The sequence below is a fragment of the Psammomys obesus genome, unplaced genomic scaffold, assembly GCF_907164565.1.
Source record: "Psammomys obesus unplaced genomic scaffold, mPsaObe1.curated_primary_1811, whole genome shotgun sequence".
Lineage (NCBI taxonomy): Eukaryota > Metazoa > Chordata > Mammalia > Rodentia > Muridae > Psammomys > Psammomys obesus.
In genome coordinates, this window is record NW_026585987.1 from 8,486,631 (window position 1) to 8,506,156 (window position 19,526).

General features: G+C 43.8%; 1 protein-coding gene across 2 annotated transcripts in view; it reads right to left on the minus strand.

Annotated features, from left to right (window-relative positions):
* Lifr (LIF receptor subunit alpha) overlaps positions 1-19,526 on the minus strand; it is a 63,857-nt gene that overhangs the window by 29,865 nt on the left and 14,466 nt on the right. For both annotated transcript variants that reach the window (XM_055601044.1, XM_055601042.1), the window contains exons 2-5: positions 10,532-10,692; positions 8,010-8,124; positions 5,630-5,760; positions 415-578 (exon numbers count right to left, since the gene is read on the minus strand). In XM_055601044.1, the coding sequence (XP_055457019.1) occupies positions 415-578; positions 5,630-5,760; positions 8,010-8,124; positions 10,532-10,670 (549 nt within the window). In that variant the 5' untranslated portion in view covers positions 10,671-10,692. The remainder of the gene's footprint in view (positions 1-414; positions 579-5,629; positions 5,761-8,009; positions 8,125-10,531; positions 10,693-19,526) is intronic.

A 19,526-nucleotide genomic window follows, 5' to 3' on the forward strand; every position in this document is an offset into this window, starting at 1 on the left:
GAGAGTACTGCAAGCCAGAGTGAGGACCTGTCTTAATACTTTCCATTGTCATTACACACGTGATTTAAGAATATTTTTACTGTTAACTTTTCTGTTATTGTCTGTAAGTGTGGACACACACACTCCATAGTGCACACGTGGAGGTCAGAGGACAACTTTCAGAATTTAGTCTTCTCCTCCCACTATGGGTTCCACGGATCAAACAGGCAGCCAGGCCTGGATGGTTGGTGGTTTTACGCTTGAGCCATCCCGCCGGCTCATGAGTGATTTTTAAATCATATCATATGGCTTTTTGAAGGACCCTGAAAGATAGTCTATCTCTTCAATATCCCCCAAACTCCTGGATGCCAAAAACTTTAAAATTTGTGTGGTTTCTTTAGTATCACAGGAAAATGTGTTTTTGCCCAAACTTACTAATTTTATGGGTTCCATACTCGGATTCCGTAGAACCTTAATTTCCCAGGTAACATTCAACGGGTTTGGAAAAGCAGAGCCTTTATCACTCCACTTTAGTTGTAATGTGGAGGTCGGAAAGTCAGCAGACAAATTCAAGATCTCAGGAGTGTCTGGAATTAAAACTTAAAACAGGAAAGAAAAGCAAAAACTTTTAGTCAAATAAGTAATGTATTTTTCAGTGTACTTAGATTTATCAGTAACTTCTAAACTTCATAAGTAAACAACGTGTCATGAAAAGCAAACCCTTGAACCTGTCACTGGACAAAGAAAAGAAAAGAAAAAAAAAAAGCAGACAGGTTTTTGTTTGTAGAGGCAGCTCCTGATGACTAATGAGACAAACTTGAGAAAACTGTCAGCTGGCTGTTTCAAATCCATGACACATTTCCCACTGCAGCACAGCAGCAGGGCTCCCACAGTACCCTAGTGTCACCTGGTCAGGGACCTGCAAGGAAGCAGGACAGAGCTTGGCTGGGGTGGCAGCAGGTTGAGCCTAGGAAAATGGACAGCTCGTGGAGGGCTTGTGCCCTCTCACAGCTTCTCACATGTCTCCTAGCAGTACCTCATATGAGGGGACATCACCCACTTAAAGAGCTACTCCAGGCTGTGAGTGTCATTAACAACAGAGACCGTTCTAATGATTTGGCAGGGCACGCGGAAGTCAGAGGCTGACTGTGAAGAAGGGAAGGACAGAAGGTGCTGACAGAGGCTGGCTGGATTGTGCTCAGCACGGTGTGCGGGCATCAGAGACAGACATAGGCCAATCAGCTGGGGCGGTGTTGGGGAAATCTCAGCCAGAGCAAGAGGCTACTTTCCAAACCCTGCTCGATGTTGAATATGGAAAAAGTAAAAAATCTGCTTTGAAGAAATGACTGGATCGAAGGAATGAAGGATTCGCCATGAGGAGAAACAAATAATCAAGATTTTTCCCAAGGGCCCTTATAAACTCCCAAGAAGCACCAGAAAGGAAATGGCATGAAAAGCATAGGAAGATGCCATATGCTGGCTGCAAGGAAAGAGGTAGGTGGGCAGAGTATTCTGCAGCTGGCTCCGTGAGAACAACCAGCTGAGCCAATGGGTGGAGGCCACAAGAGCTTGCTGTGCGGGGCTGAAAAAGGAGCATGGACACAGACATAGAGGCTGCGACAAACAATTGCACCTTCAAGGAGTTAGGTCATATCAGCAAGAATCCAGAGATGGAAAGAGCTCAAAGCACAACGAAAATGGACAAAACAGAGGGCCACAGTGTTGAGGGGCAGCGAGTGTCAGACAGAGCAAATACGACAGAGTTCAGGAAGAAGGAAGAGTACAGACAGGAATGAGGGTACGGTCCTTCTGTGTTAATTACTTTCCTACTGCTGCGTTAAAACAGCATGGCCAAGCAACACATAGAAGGAAAGGCTTGTCTGGGCGTACTGCAGGAGGCTGGGATGGCTGTGGCTGATGCTGAAAGACAGAAGATGAGATAAACCCTGCTCAAGAAGCTGAGCCTGTATGGGGGGAAGCTGTAGACTGAAATGACGTAGCGGGAAGACTCATGTGTATGTCTTCATGTCTCCCTGCCCACAGTACATGAACGAAAGCCTTCATCAGTGGGAAACAATGTAGGCAGGTGGCCTCTTCTATGAAACATGGCTTCATCGGTGGCAGAAACAGAGAGGCAGACGTTCTTGCGAGATTCTTCCTCAAATGATAGACATGTGAAGAAAAGGCAGAGGAAATCCAGAAAGATGACTTTTCCCCCTCACTTCTATTCATTTCGTATGAAGTTCAAGGGCCACTAAATAAAGTCACGGTAAGTGAAAAAACTCAAGAGTAAATAAATGCTCAAGAGTAAGTCCTATGGCTGTCAAATACAGGAAAATGGCAGAATTAGCCATTATTCATCTGTCAGTGTTGGGACCTAAAAATAAGTTTGTAAAATTGAATTTCATTAAAATTTGTTAAACACAGTGTTTCATACCAGATTTCATATTTAGAGTTGTACATGACCTGGAATGTGTGGATTTAAAGTCTGAGCTATGTAACAAAGTCAGTTACATGTCAGTTATATGGAGGCATGGAACACTTCGCAGAGAACCCTGAAATGGAAGCTGCATGAGAGAGCATGAATAAATGAGAAGCACAAAGTGGACCTGGTGCCAAGAGAGGATTGGTTCAGGTACCAGAAAAACCAGAACAGAGCTAGAAGCATCCAAGGTGGGATTCAAGATACAGAATAACCAGAACAGAGCTAGCGGCATCCAAGGTGGAATTCAGGACGCAGTTCAGACATCCTGAACTGCAGCAATGCTAACCCATTAAGGATGCTTTCCTCCTACAAATAACACTAAAGGCCTTTTGATAAGACATATAGAAACCTACTACTATAGGAGCTTTCTAAAATACATATATATATATGAACAAAATTTAAATGGAGTTATTACATAATGGTGGAGACAGTGCCCCAAGTAGACATACTGTGCCAAGAAGTAAAACCTCCAATGCTAGAAATTGGGTTATATCTTATTGATTCATTGGCTAAAGTCCCACACCACTACCGCCAAACATCACAGAATACTGCCAACTCTATTGGTTACTTTCCATAACCTGATGGTAAGGCTCTGTTGCTGAAGACACAACTTCCTATGTCATTGTACATGGGGAAATTAAGCTGTACCCAACTAGAAGCTTTAGCCCTACTGATGAGCATTTATAGTATAGGAAGATACTTTTTACACACTATTGGAGAAGAAAAACAATCATTAATTTCCAAATACAAGACTTGTGAACTACAACAGCAACCTACCTATAAGACATATTTGTGTAACAGTGGCACAAATGTTATGGGAATAACCAACTATATTTTGATTGGATGTTTAAGGCCTACTCCATGAGATGGAACTTATACATGACATTCTAAAGTGGTCAAGAACCTAACATTAGACACATCATGAGCCCAATTACTACTATTCTACTGAAGGATCATAACAATAAAATAACTCCTAATGACATACTGCTCAGAGCATTACTTGATGTACACCAGTGAAGCTTCTCCTTGCAGTAGACTCTAAGTAACACAGAGACTCACATGTGCACACAGTGAGGAATTTTAGAGCACCCAGTCCTAAATGTGATGTCTTTATCAAACCCTTCCCCACAAGGATCAAGGATCTATGTAAAAGAGGAGGTGGAAAAGCTGTAACCACCAGAGGTGGTGGGGTGACACTGTCTTCACGCCACAACAGCACTGAGACACGTGTAAACTCACAGAAACTGTGACAGGATTCATACGACCTGCACAGGTTCAAACCAGACAAAATTCCAGCACTGAGCAGGGGAAGTGAACACAAATCCCACCCCTACTCAAGAAGCTATTTGCAACTGATACTTGACAGGAAAAGGGAAGCTGGTGCTCTCCAATGGGCAAATCAACCCAGGGCAGCCCCACGCCTGGGGGTGAGTCCAAAACAAAATGGACTCCATGTTTTTTGTGTGCTTTTGGAATTTTTCTTTTTTTTTTTTCCTCTTTTTTTTTTTTTTTTGGTCTTGATTTTCTGTTTTTCAGTTTGTTTTGATTTAGGGTTTTTGTTTATTTCTTTGTTTGTTTACAAGAGAAAGAGAGAACAAATAAACATGAATTTGGGTGAGTAGGGAGGTGGGGATTTGGAAGGATTTGGGGGAAAGGAAAGATCAAAATACACTGTATGAAAAAATATTTTTAAATAAAACATTTAAATATATAGTAAAAGAAGGAGAAAAGAAAGAAAAGAAAAAGAAAAGGAAGAAGATGCTTCCTTTCCTCAGCAATCCATGTAATTTACTCTTTAGCAGGTGGGTGACTACAAAACACAGGTCACCCTCCCTATCTTCACCACGAGACAGCGAAGGCCATGATTACAAATGACAGGATTTAAAAGACAAAAACCCACTCTTCCTTCCCTTCCCTTCCTAATAGCAAAGCAAGCTGCCCAGGGGCGCCCATGGATTGCCACCTGCCCGACTTTTGGATGAAAACATACATCTGCAGACAATTTTAACTAGCTCTCTAGAAACTCAGAACTTTGGATAGAAAGGAGTTTAAACGGACAAAGTGGCTCAGCTGGCAACCCCACCCTCATGCCTACCCCCAACCTCCCACCCACACGTGTGCAGGTCAGGGGACAGTGTGTGCGATCTCTTCTCTCCTTCCACCTTTATGTGGTCTCTGGCGGCTGAACTCAGACTGTCGGGGCTGCATGGCAAGGGCTCTCCCTCCTTCAGCCGGCCATCAGGAAAGGCTGTGTCTGGACATAGACCTTTCCCAGCACATAACCACTCCACAGAGCTGGACAAACCAGAGCGAACTTTATTTTCTTCCCCTGCCTATAGCCTTACATGGTTCATCATATTATGACAACACCATCCTATCTGTGGTCAAAAGCTAATAGACCTCTTTGCCACCATGAGAGAGACCTACGAAAGTCAACCTCTATGTCTGCCTGCCTGCCTGCCTGCCTGAGTTGCCTCTGTGATTCCTGCACACTGGTGGCCAATGTCCTAGGTGTTCACCTTTGCCAGATGCCTGTGCACAGTGCGGAACACAAAGTCCCTGTCCCTTCCTTCATGGAACATGCTTCCTGTGACAAAGACACATGGGAACACCTAACTCCTCATTACATGAATTCAGTATGAATTCAGTCGAGGGAACTTGCCATAGAGAACTACAACATGCCTGCTTGTGAGTGAACACTACAATGGGTTCACCTCTAGGGCCTCAGAGACTAGTCTCCTAGAACATGGGACACCCGAGAAAGAGTGGGACATGCACAGGAAAGGGGGTCAAGGGAGCTAGGATAGCAAGCAAGTAAGGGAAGAACCTCAGCTTCCTCTACTCTGATGGAAAGACATTTGCTTCTTCTTTCCTCAGCAAGGACACTGAGTGAAGGAAAGTAGTAACATAAACGAAATTCAAAGAATCACAGGTCTGTGCCAGTTACCCAGCACAACAGCATTAACAAAGCGACTTTGTTACATTTAAATTTAATTCCCAGCTGGTGTAGTGACACACACCTCTGAGCTAAATCCTCTGGGCCCGAGGCTGGAAATCACAAGTTCAAGGCCAGCCTGAGCTAGGTGGTAAGCTCCTATCCCCAGAACTAAAAGCAAATGCCAATGATAATAATAAATAAAAGAGAAATTATATTTAACTACTTACAAACATCTTTTTCAGAGAGTGTGAATGTACTTTGAAAGCCATTTAGATAACTTATTGTTACTTCATGGGCACCAGGTGAAAGAGCTGGAGTTTTAAAGTTTGTTGTCTCTAATCGGTGGCAAGAACGGAAACTGTAATGAAAGAAACAGAACTTTAAAAAGCAGATAAAAATAGTTCCACGCTCACAAAAACCTGATTAATGTTAGAAGCACTCGAAAATACCCTACACCTTTGAGTTATGTTGGGGTATATGTACTATATGCAAAGACAAAACAAAGAGGTGTTAGCGGTGACAGGAGGAAGACTGACCGAACAGCCAGAAAGTACAGTGCGAGCAGGTGTGGACCTTTGAGGAGCCTCCAGGTTTTTGCACTGGTCAAATCCCACCTCATCCTTGCTAGAGAGGCCTTGGCTCCACAGCACTGGTCTTCTCAGCTCAGAACACGAAGGGGCATCACCCAGTGCCTCACTGTGGAGGCAGGGCTCAGCAGGGGCTGATGGGAGAAGTGAGACTGGACAAGTGGCCTCTGTGTGCACGCCCTCTCTTCTTACCCACCGGACTCAGGCTTTCCTTCAACAAAACTCCATCGTTTGGTTTTGAAAGGCTTCCAGGTCCCTCTGAACTTTAGAGTCTCACAGATAAAACACTATGTTCCTTTCTTGTTTCACGGCCCTTTGTATGTCTATGGACCATATTTACATTTTTATTTTTACTAATAAGAACTTTCCAGGCCTCTTGCACACCAGCCCTGACCCAGCACCAATCACAACCCTCTCTCCTCATTTGCTTAGGATTGTGGACTTGGTGTTCCAGGCTCACATCCTTAACCTTATGACCTGAAACCACTAGAATTCTCCATATCATTTCATTAGTTCACCCTGGCTACAAAGTCTCCCTCTCTTTCTGCAGAGGAAGTTGACCTGTGTCTTCTAACACACTTCATGGTGTCTACTCCTTTGCAAGTCATGTTGCACTTTGGCCAGCAAGCAGCGCACAGTACTGCTATTAGCTCTTGTGAGTCCACTTAGCAGGACCTAAGTTTCTTGCCAGTGTGCCACAGCCAGTGTTCATACCGTTTACCCAGAGTTCCAGGATCTCCTTCCCTAGACTCACTGTAAGACTGTCCTCTGCCCCTCTGAAAACAAGGAATGACCACATGACTTTATGTGGCCAGAAGAATCTGAGCCAAAGTCACAGTTACCCACTTCAGGAAGAGCCAGCACAGACTATGTCACTTCTCTTCTCTTTCCAGTGACCTCGTAGTGAAAAGAGGCTCAGGGTGGAAATCCCAGCTGACACAGAGCAAGAGCCAGCCCTCCATTTTCATAAGCAAAGCAAAGTTCTGAAGGCCGTTTCTGCAGCATAGCCGTATTTCCTTTAACTGACAAGTCATCTCAATGCCTGCGATAATGCTCAGTAAATGTACACCGAAGGGGAATACCTCACTGTGTTGGAACACATCACATCTGTTTGTACCAGGACCAATTGTTAGCAAACTGAGACTAGAGCATAAGCTTGCTGAAACTCATGAGGGCTTTGCTAAGCAGTTCACAGTCCTTTTGGGATTACGGAAAAGCAAAAGACACTGTGTAGGCCTCCACTTTGGGAAGCACTGTGTAGAGCCCAGCCAAGATTATTTGCGCTATAAGGTGATCTTGAGAGCCTTCCCCTATGTCCGGAGGCCCATTTCACCCTCCTCCTTAATAACATGGCCCCACTGCTTGGTGGACATTGCCACCCAGCTAGGAGAACTTATCTCCAAGTTTCCAGAGGAGCCAGACTTATCAGCCATGTGACTGGATCTGACCAGTGTCAATCCAGGTGTTTTGTGGGACTTCATATAAGTCCTTTAAATAGAAAGTCATCTTTCTCTTTCCCGCTTGCCTGTTCAATTGCAGAGCTGAGAGATGCTTCTCATGACTTGTCCTTACCAGGAGAAAACCAGGCAAAAGGTGGCCAAGAAGCCTGATGATGAAGATGGGCCCATTGACAACTGTGCCAGGCCTGAACTGCCCACGGCCAACACTTCCCTGAGAGCCAATGCCTGTGTGTGGAGCTGCTGTTGCTGGCAATTACTAAGAGACACAGACTTCAGCCTGAAAAAGGCAGACGCTGGCTTAGAGCAGACCTGTAAATCCCCCTGAGCAGATCAATACACTCTGGGTGGTGCTCCACCTCTACTCGGCAGACAAAGGAAGAAAAACACTTTCGGTAAGAAGAATGAGTTTCCATCTGGACTACTGTAAGACTTAGAATTCTTAAGAAAAAGAAGATTGAGTGAAAACGTCCTTTAAAAATCCAGGAACAAAACTGTGGCACTCTAAAATAACCAGGAAAACTCTGGGTTACAGTTTGGGATGAACCCCCAGATTCCTTTACCTGTCTATAATGCAAACTTCTTTCACAGCTCCAGGGCTGAGCCCGGGGGGTGCTGTCCACACACAGTTCCACACTTGCATATTGTTGGTTGTGCATTTAAAATCTTGAGGTGACCCTAAAGAAGAAAAGACAACATGTACATATGCAATACAGAGAGTGCAAGGTGACTCTTGGGCGCTTGGAGGGTTGGTGTCCCAGTACTGGGCCTACAGGGGGCCACACCTTCTATGAAGAAAGGACCTCAGTCATTACATACTACTCTATGGCTGTTTCCTAACTTTCTGTGTTTTCTTTTTAATTTCTTAAGATTATAATACAACCACATCACTGCCCCCCTCTCTGTTCCTCCCTTTAAACCTCCCATGTATACCCCCTTGCTCCCTTTCAAATTCATGGCCTCTCTCTTCAACTGTTGTTAAATACATGTAGAGAGAGAGAGAGAGAGAGAGAGAGAGAGAGAGAGTATGTGTGTGTGTGTATTCCTTAATACTTAAATACAACCTGCTCAGTCCGTATAATGTTACTTTATGTACACTTTCAGGGCTGACCATTTGCTAATAGTTAACCAACTGGTGTGTTCTTCCCTGGGTAAAACTATTTGTCCCATGCACACATATCTTGATAGCAAACAACAGCTTACACCCACCCAACAAGAGGGAAATCATGCCTGCCACTGGAAATCGAACCAGCTCCCTGGGTCTACCAAAATCATGGGTTTTGCAAGGCAACCTACAACCACTTTCACTAAACCAGCACAATCCCTGCCCTCGTACCTCATCAAGCAAACTTCTCTTTGCAACAGATGAAGACCATTACAGAAATTGCAACCAGTCAAAATGAAGCACTGTAGAGACCAGTGCCTGCTGGGACATCTGCAGCACAAACCCGGAACCTGAGGCTCAGGGATCATTGCAGGAAAGGAAGTGGAAAGACTGTAAAAGCCGGAAGAACTGGGGGTTTGCTGTGTGGCTGTGTCTCGCGGAAATGCCAGAGACTATACCCGTGAGTTCTCACCATCATGGCTGCCTAAGCATGAACTGTACAAGGGAAAGTACTAACACATGTTAACCTGAGAGAGGAGAAGCTGAGGAGACCTCACCCCTAGACAAAGAACTGCAGTCAACTAGAGGTGCATGTGTTTGTGTGAGTGTGTGAGAGTGAGGGGAAGGAATATGTTTTGTTTTTTAAATTAAAAGGTAATTAATAAAAGCCAACTGTGAAGTACTGGAGTAGTAGCAATGACATTAGACTACAAGCAAACAGTTCACTTCCAAGGAAAAAAAGGATTCCAGACAAACTCTAGGTCTGTCCCATTCTACAAACCTTCCGGGCTGGGACTGCAACTCTGCTTGTGCCAGACTGCCCCTCCATGAACCTAGTATCAATCTTTTTATTATTGTAAAGCCCGTTACATTCAGACATGATGACCTCACATCAACCTATAGAGAATATTCTTGTGCATGTGGCTTAAACAATGGGGAAAAAAAACTCAGAAGATTATAGTCCTAAGAGTCTTTATCCACACCAAAGGATGGCACTGCATGATGGAATACATAAGCATGGGCGTGAGAAAAACACAATAAAAAGTCACGCTGGAATAAAGCTGGAAAGAAAGCAAGAGCACATAGAAAATGGGAAAGGGTAGGAAAAAAGGGAAAGGGGAAGGATGAGAAAGGGGAAGAGAGAGAAAGAGATGGAAAGGGGAACAAGAAAAGGGGAAGGGGAAAGAAAGGAGGAAAGGGAAACTGTAAAAATTATACTCCATAATGTCTTTGAAAAAGTTTATTATCTTTATGAATTACAGGCATGATATTCACTATTACCATAAACTTTAAATTTATGTAAGACAAAAAACAACAAACAAATAAAACCCAGAAACACCTCAGAAACGCTCACATTGAAACCAGCAGTTATAATAATCGAGTTACTTGCTCAATAATCTTGGGAAAAGAGATCTGCTTAATTGTGTAAATACTATAAAAATAAAGCCAGTGGGCAGAAGGATAACATCCCTCACAGAGATAAGTCAGGCATTGTATGCATAAACATTCTTTAGCGTTTTAAAATAAGATACAAGAAACACATAAAAGGATTTTCAGATCCACTCAGAAAACTTTCTTAAAAGACAACGTGTGAGGCAGAAAGCAGCCCTGCTGGCTGGGCGGGGTGGGAAGGGCTGGCTACCGGACACAGTGGGCATTTTCTATGCTCTGGATCACAGCCACATCTTGAGGGTGCCTGTGGTTAGCAACTGCACATTGTCAGAGCTCAGAGAACCATATCCTGAAAGAATGGGCATCATTGTATGAAAATTATGATTTATTATTTGTGTAGGGTCAAAGACTATTTTGATTTCCCTTTAATGAAGGAGCTTTTTAAAAAAGAAACTAAAAATATATTTAAAAAAAATTGCAGAGAAATGGATTTCAAGCAGTAAAACCCTGAAGAGGTCAGCAGAGAAACAGGCCTACTTTATAGTTGAAAGTAAACCCGCCTGCTCATCTGCTGTGAGGATTACTTACCCCTCTCAAGACTATTTACTTGCATGGCCAGATGCAGAAGAGTAAGTGCTGACAGAAGCCGTGGCAAGTTTGGAGTCGTCCTCATTCTTTTATTGTCCACCATCCAGGATGGCTGTCTCCACCATGAGTAAACATCCATCGTCTGTGCTATGCTGTCACTCCTAGGATGAGAGAGGAGGAAAACAGATGCTGTTCAAATGGCCCGGAAGACACAGGTCACTCTGAGTATACAAGCCCAGAAGCAGTCGTGACACACACTGAAGCAGGGTGCATGCTCCTGGGTGGAGAAGCACATCCCCACCGCAGATGTCTGCGCCTCTGGCTCCAAGACATCACAAGCTGCTTGCAGATGCTGCTTTCCGGTGTTCACTACAGTCAACAGTCCAACAACAGGCTTCCCATTCGAGGTTACACCTAAACACAGGCGCACTGACTGATGTTAACATACACTGGGTTTGAGCCCTAGATATACCATGTACTGTGTGGCCCATGGGACCTAACCAATCTGTGCCTAGGCACTCCTCTGCAAAGCTTAGGTGCAACTATATTTCCCTACTAAATCATTATGAGAAGCAAGTACTTAGACCCATGCAAAGCAGCTGAAACGTGCAAAGCTCGTGGGGCTACATGTTTATAGTGTCTAGTGTGAGGGATGGTGTGTGTGTGGGAGGGGACATGAGCGACTAGATTTAGTGGCTAAACAGCAATGACCTGGATGGATGATTTAAACCATCCCTGGGTGTACAAAGAAGCAGGCAATGAGATAAGAGGTGTAAAATAATGGGTTCCAAGATGTGTTTCCAGCCAAGCGTGGTGTGCTCCTATTCACATCCCAAACAGAAGCCTCCTTCTACAGAATGTACAACAGTGCCCAGGGAGAGCTGGGCAGCTCACACAGACACAGCTGATTCCACACTGAACTCAGCTTTCCTACAATAACTACATTCCTTCCATATCCCACAGCCACGTGTGACAGCCAACTAGTCTTCCCACTGCCCTGAAACCTTGTCAGACCTAACAGCCTAGCTTTATGCTATACAGAAAACCAAGAGCCACAAAACATAGGAACAATGTCTAAAATGTGAAAGAGACTCAGAATGAACAGGAAAACAAAAATTACTCCCAGGAGAAACAAGGCCGACATAGAGAACAGCAAAATTCTGCAGACGACATTTTCCTTTAGAGCTGGAGCGTATTCTCGTGCACATGTGCGTGTGTGCACTACCACACACACACACACACACACACACACACACACACACACACACACCAAATTTTCATGTATCCATTCATCCACTGACGGACAATTATGTTGAGTCAACTTTTTGCTATAGTGAATAAAGCTCCAACAAATATGATGTTGCAAATATTTCATAGTAGGGTATGGAGAGTGCTCTAACCGTACAGAAGCTCACTGAGACTTATGGATCTTGGTGCTGATGAATTTCAGTGTGTGGTGTTTTTATTTGCAAAGCTTTATTATTATTATCACTATTAGAAAGTTAATAAAAGAGGAAAGCAAAAAAATAAATAAAACAAACAAACAACAAACAAACAAACCCAAAAAATAAAACTTCACAACGTTTCCTATAAGCAAAGGGGACATCCATAAAAACAAGAAGGGCATGCCATGAATGGAGTAAATAGAAACGAAAATAGCTCTAAAAAGGTAAGTATATTGGGTGATAGGACATTTTAAAAGATTTAGACGTGTGTGTGTGTGTGTGTGTGTGTGTGTGTGTGTACATGCAAGGGTTGTCTGAGACTGCCAGAAGAGAGTGTCAGACCTCCAGGAGCTATAGTTATGGGTGGTTTTAAGCTGCACAAGAGTGGGTGCTGGGATGGAAATGCAGATCCTCTGCAAGAGGGACAGACCCTGTTAACCAGTGAGTGATCTCCCCCCCTCCTTAAAAACAAAACACTGAATAATAATGAAACAACAATAGCAAACAGATACAAGATGGAGACCTGATAAAGAAAAGAGATGGAGCATCTCAATAAAGCCCATGAGAGAAGACACTCATCACTGTCAGAGAAATGAACACTCTCTTCCTGGCTATTGCTGAATACTGTAAAAAACACAAAAATGAATCTCAGACACTTTACATAATCGTAAGCCAAACACACGCGAGATGCAAGCACACACTTCTAAAGTGTCCAGTTATTTTCTAGATGGGTGAACAAGTGCCTCGTCAATCCCAGTTGTCACCAAGATATGAAAATGTATTTATGAAAGGCCCACAGTGCCTGCTGAGGTTACAGAATTACACAGCTGTGCAGGAATGGCTTAAATAATCTCAAACCGTACCCACCAACTGGCTAAACATATGTTGAAAGAATGCCTCCCCAGCAGCTTATGGTTATTCTAGAAGGGAAACTCAAGTTCCATTGTAATGTCAGGAAGAAGGGATGAGTGGGGCTGGGAGGAGGTGGCCAAGGAAGGGCCCGGGACCAGGTGCTGCCAGACAGGGACTCTAATCTTGGCTCCATTACCAATTAGCAGTGTGACTGAGGGTAAATCACTTAATCCCCAGGCTTCAGCTTCCACCAGTGGAGCCCAGAGGCAAGTTCTGTTTATGGCCCCAGCAGACTTTGAAAGCACAGCTGTAATGCTCCATTCCCGCCAGCAGGAACAGGCAGTGCAGAAGGCTAGGTAACACGCTGTCACAGACCTAGCATGGGTACACACCTACTGTGGACTCCAGTGCCTTAGGCTGAGGTGATCCAGCAAAGAGAAAGCAATGTGGCATTGGCAAGGCCCACTCAACTTAAAATGGGCGAGATAATAAGGGATAATAATGGGCAGGACAATGAATTACTCAGAACACTGGGATCAAGTCATCTGGGCACTATCACAATATGCTAACAACACACTCAACTTCCTTCTGACCTGGACTTTCAAATGAACTCACTGGACTCCAGGGAACTCACCAAGTAGGTCTACAGATACCCCACCAGGTGGAATGAGAGATGGAAATGGAAAAGAGCAAGTAGGGAAGAGGAGGAGAGATGCTGAGGGAAACATTACTCAAAGCTGCACCCCATTCCCAGCACAGATCTCGTTCTAGGGTGTACCAGAATGAGAACTCCAAGCCACTGTATCTCTCCATGACTACCACCTGCTTTCTTTCTTGGCAGATTCCTTCCACATCCATTTCTGTAACCTCCTCATGTCATTTTTACAAAACATGCTCGTTGTCACTGCAAGGTCGCTACGAGAAGGGCAGCAACTATATTTGCACAGTCACGTCTCGGTCAAAGCAGCACCATGTCTGGCCCATAAGCATAACGACAGGCTCCCGTACTGCTCTTATCAGTGGGCCATATGATATTCAGGTGTCGCCCACACAGGGAATAAAGTTAGACACGGGGTGCCTACAAACGCATTGAGGGACCCCAGGCACCCAAGCCAACTGACTGACAGGCTATCACGCGGCTGGTTGACTTACTGGAAAAGCAGTATCTGCCCAACACTTCTGAGAACCCCGGCCCAGTGCTATTCAGCTTGCACATTTGGTCGTGTTAGATGTCCTCCAGTGACAGTATATCTCTGGTGACTGATGGGATAAACCACAGGGCTCATCCCCAAAGGTCTATGAACCAATGACAAAGAGGATGGCCTGAAATTTTTTTTCCGAGGTTTGAGAGCCTGTGTCATGCTCAATAGGTTTACCTATCACCTCACAGGGACATTATTTTTCCTTTAGAGGTGACACACACGGACTTCTCCAATCAGTTTTCAAGTTCTAGGTCATAAATAACTATTGGTTTTGACCTAGAAACTTGGAATTGTTAGGTAACTCTTTTGACTAGGGCACTGTGAGAACATTAATAAGATACTCTGGGCATGAGTGTGCTGAGGGGCTCCACTGTTTCCATCTTCAATTAGCATTCTGCAAACAATACTGAAATTTAACTTTTGCTATAATTATAAAAATACTCATCACTGTGAATGAATACTGTAGGATGTTTACTCCCCCCAAAGAACATGTTGGTCTACGATTTAAATAGAGTATTTTTATTTATTCATTGTCCTAATTTATCTCAGTTTCCCAGGAAGTTGCCAGTGTCTTTGAGATTTTTGTTCATCAAGATCTTTCATATCAAGTTAGCTAGTTTTCATTCTGCTGAGGCCTTTCTGTTAATTCAAAAGCCTGTCCACTTTGCACTCCAGAACATCAAAACAAGAATGTGTTCAAAAGTGCTTTAAAGGCTTTGCATGAACTCACCATACAGCTGGTTTCACGTGGTGAGCAAGGCCCTTCCGGATGGCTGACTAAGGGCCCCTCCACACCACAGGATCTCCCTAACGGCATACTGCAATTGGTCTCAGTGCCTCCTCCCAACCGCGGCTCCCGTCGGCAGTTCATGCCAGTGTCTTCCATATAGTGTCTCTGATTCTTCCTACCTTCTCAGGGGTAATGTCTGCTCACTCACCACTCACCTCAGCCAGGCTGTAAGAGTGACTCAATAAAGACTAATGTATCACTACCAAACAAATGAACTTTCACTTACTACAGGACTGAAACTTTCTGTTATTAAATTACCAGTCAGTAAAGTGTGTGTCACACAAGTATGAGGACCCGAGTTCAATTCCCGATATACAAGTAAAAAAAAAAAAAAAAAACAAAAACAAAACAAAAGAAAAGAAAACAAACAAAAAAAAAAAAACTAAACTGGGTATGGGGAGGAAGTATTCTTGCGTTCCCAGTGCTGGAAAGGCAAATAACACTGAGACTCCTGGGGCTCACTGCCTGGCCAGCCAGCCCCGCCTCACCTGTGAGCCTCAGGTCCCAGGGAGAGACAGACACTATTTCAAAAGCAAAGTGGACAGTCCCTGAGGACTGTTGACCGCTGCACCTGCGCACATTAATACAGACATAAATTTTTTTAAAAAAGCAAAGAAATAACCAGAGAAGAGTCCTACAAGCGATCATTACTATGTAATAAAGCACGATAAAAGCTTACACTCCAAACAATCAAGAACAGCCTCACTCCTCAGAACACTCTGACTGCTTCTCATCCAACCTGCTAGAACTTCAGTTTCAGAGTGTTTCTTTCTGTCACATGCGGATACTTGTGTATATGTAATGAATTACCTCAGAGAAGGGAGCCCAATCCCCACCTGCAGGTCCTTTGCATTTCATATAAAGGTAATTCTGTGCAATGTTTTTGGTGACCTGGTGTTTTGACTGTGGACTGCCAAGCATCATAGTGATATTTTAAGTTCCCATGTTTGAAGATTGCAGCTTTCTGATTTGGGGATTACAGATAGTTAACCTGTAACTGTTTTGGTGTTCTACTAATACCAAGAATTATCTCTTTTAAAATCTTATCTAATGCTTGTGTTGTAAAGGTGCCAATTCCTTGACTGTATAGTAAAAATGCCTCTTCAACTGTTTTTCAGTAATTCCCAATGCTTTCTTTTAAATCACTCATTCTGGCTTTTGTTTGTCTCTCAGTAAGCCGGGTATTAATCATTTCCTTCTTTCTGATGTAGACTTATTATGACATGCACAATACCTCTTCATATAGGATGCAAACTGTACCTGTTTCTATCAAGAACTTAAGACTTTCAGCAATTCAAGCTTTAATCCACATAAAATTGCTCTTGGTATATGGCTAGAATCAACGACTCAGCCCATCACTTGACACATGCTAAGCACATGTGTTAAAATAATCCATCCCTTCCCTGCTGGCTCCAGACCCCAGCCAGGCAGCACTCCTAAGCTTGGTGATTGCTGGATCTTCTAACTCTTTATTCCCTCTGTGCGTAGTATCCACTCTTGTGGCTTCGACCACTACTCATACACTAATGACTTCCAAATCTGTTTCACAGAATTGGCCCCTGCCCAGCTTCAGCTAACCAGTTACCAGACAAGTGTTAGCTTATCTACACAAATCCACTCAAGTAGGTTCCTGAAGCAATGTGAAAATACTTGGATGCTGTATGCACTGGATGCCTTGGAGCCCTCAAAAATCCAAAAGGAAACACAGGGAAATTCACTTTCCCCTCTAGATGTGTTCTCAGGCCCTGGGCCAATTCATGAATACTCAAGACAGTTACTTCACTCTTGACTCTTCTTCATCCCTCCCACCTGATCATCAATCTGACCCCCAAACACCCCTCATTTTTCCCACCCTCTATTCCTCTATCTCCTTTCCCATGACCTCCATCACTTCCGGCACAGGTAACATAAGCCATTACTTAATTCAGTTCATGTCTCCAGCAAGCACCTCCAGCAATACGGCTTCCTCATAAGACTCAGAGCTTTCCATAGTAGCCATGTCTCCCTCCCATTCTCTCCATCCCATCCCTTTGAGCTATGGAAAACGGCAGGGGGCTATCCCACCCACAGGACTGACACTACAGCCAAAGTCACAATCTAGTGACTACACCACAGTCTCCTTCAACCCTCTCCATTCTAGGGGCATTAAGCCTTCTTGCCTCTCAGGCTGCCCCTCCTATCTCAGGCAAGGCACCACCTGCACTTTAATTTCATTGTTTGTGCTTATCACAAAACATGGAAATAATAGTCCCCCTCTTTCCACTTTCCTATTGCTTTTGAAACTCTTTGAAGAGAATATTGCCTTCTGACACATTTGCACTTAAGAGCACTTCATACCCACCGTCTACTCAAGACTTAGTTGACAACTGGAGAAAACTTTCTCAAATGATGTACTTAGTGAGGACTTACTATGGTAACTCTCTTGACTGTTCTCCCACTGTCCCTTTATATCCCGAAGAGTGAGGTAAATACCTACATTTAGAAATGAAATGGCAACCTTGGCAACCCTGGCTCAAATAGAGGTTAGTTTCTTTTTTAAATACACAGGTTAAACCCACTCATAATGGCCTGCTGAAATTCGACGGGGAAACTGCTCACTGTGCAATCATTTCGTCCAATTCAAATGCTAGCTCTGCCAGGAAATAGGCAACTCCCGTTTCCAGACGGCACGCACTGCGTGCATTACTGGGTGGCAGGCACTTGTCTAAGTTCCTTAAATATGGTATTGGGTTTAATTCTCCTGTCAGTTCTATGAAGTCGGTGTCACTACCCTCCCTCCTTTCACAGTAAGGCCCTGAGGCACAGAGCTTCACACGTCTAAGACGCAGAGCTGGGAAACTTGAACTCAGCACCGCTTACAAATCTCAGTTCTGGAACACTGTACTTAACTGTGAAATCCACAGCAAAAGACCCAGAGAACTTAGGAGCTCCGGGCTCCAGCACCTATTCTTGCACTAAAATGTTGGCAGCAGGAAGAGGACAAACAACTGGAATGTTAGGTTTCAACTCTCAAATGATAGGACTCTAATTCAAGGCTGTCTTACTTCACATGTCATCAAAAACAAAGGAAACAAACAACCCTCCAGGGACTGTACTCTCAGGGCACTCTGCCTGTTTCCCTCAAGCAACCGGCGGCTGTAGACTATGCTCTCCTTCCACTCTGTTGGGTTAATGCTGTCACCTGCTTCTTGGGACACTTGATAATCATATCCTGATCTGATAGTCTGAGCTGAGGGAACAAAATGGAAAGTAACTGCCATCTTTCTTCATGTTCCCCTTCCAATGCTAAGTATACTTTTGATTAGTTGAGCTCTTAACTGAAGGTGCCAACTCAAACACGCTCCAAAAGCCAGCCAGACAAAGTGTTGTGACTAGCTGAGGATAGTGCCGTGATAGCAGCTGACAGCCACCACCTCTGTCTGTTTTATACTAGAGATACAGGGCACCCCACAGCTACAGAGTTTCCAGCTTTTCAGAAGTCTGAGCTGCTGTTCTGTTTTGTCTTTCACAGACTCAGAAAAGAGAGGGAGGCAGAGCAGCTTGCTATCCACAGGATAGGCCCCTTCACCTGCAGGCTCCAGAAATTTAGCCAGGCTTTCCCCATTCCTGATCAGAAGAAGGGATTTGCTATCTTCTAAAAATAAAAAATAAACAAAACAAAACAAAACAAAACAAAAAACATGTGAAATCTCCTTATTTCAAAATGCTAGTTACTAATTTGGGGAAAAATACCACAACACTATTCATGCCAAACAAAACACATTTCCAAGACAAAACACTTCTTAGGGAGCCAGCTATAAGCCTTAAAATGAAACAAACAAACAAAACTCCAAAAACTCAAAAACAAAGCAAAGAAACCAATACTTGTCTTAAAATATAAATTGTTCTAATATTTGTATTTTAATGCACAGATACTGACCTAAATGTGCCTTGATGTTTTGGCTTATTTTAAAGTCATAATCTGATAGCTTTTATGTTCTTTTGGTGTCAAAAGAACTCTGTTCCCCCCTCTCTTATTTTTATAACTCAAAATCCAAGGTATCAGTTTAGACTACAAAAAAAGCTTTTCAAAAGAACAGGTGGGGAGGGAGGAAAGTGGGAGAATGGCTCTCCCTACCTTCAACATAAGAGTGGAACAGAAAAACAAACAAACAAACAAAAAAAAACAAACAAACAAAAAACCAAAGGAAACCAAACCAAACAAACAAAACCTCAAAGGTTTGGAAATAATTGGCATTTGTTGGAAATATTTCAAAGACAGTCGGTTTGGTCAAGAAGCAAGAAGCCATTTAAGGAAGGAATGGTTTGCTCATTCTGGCCCCTGGTTTGAGGATCGGGCCAGCAAGGTAGGGAAGGCATGGTGGCAGGAGCCCGAGGCTGCTGGTCACGCTGTTTCCTATCACCAATTAGCATAAAGGTAATGCTTTTGTTCTATGCCCATTTTCCTTACTCCAACTTGAATGGACCCCAATGCATGGTGCTACCCTCCTTCAGAAGGTCTTCCCTATCACTTAAGCTTCTCTGGAAACACCCTGGTACTCACACCCAAAGGCTTGCTTCCTAGGTGATTTTAAATCCTGCCAGCTGAGGACCAGGATTAAGCATCAGCATGGCATGGCCCTACACCCCCAGAGACTCATATGCCTGATACTGATCCTGGGTCAGAATACGTGGAAAGTATTGAGAAAGGATTCTGGAAGAGAGGA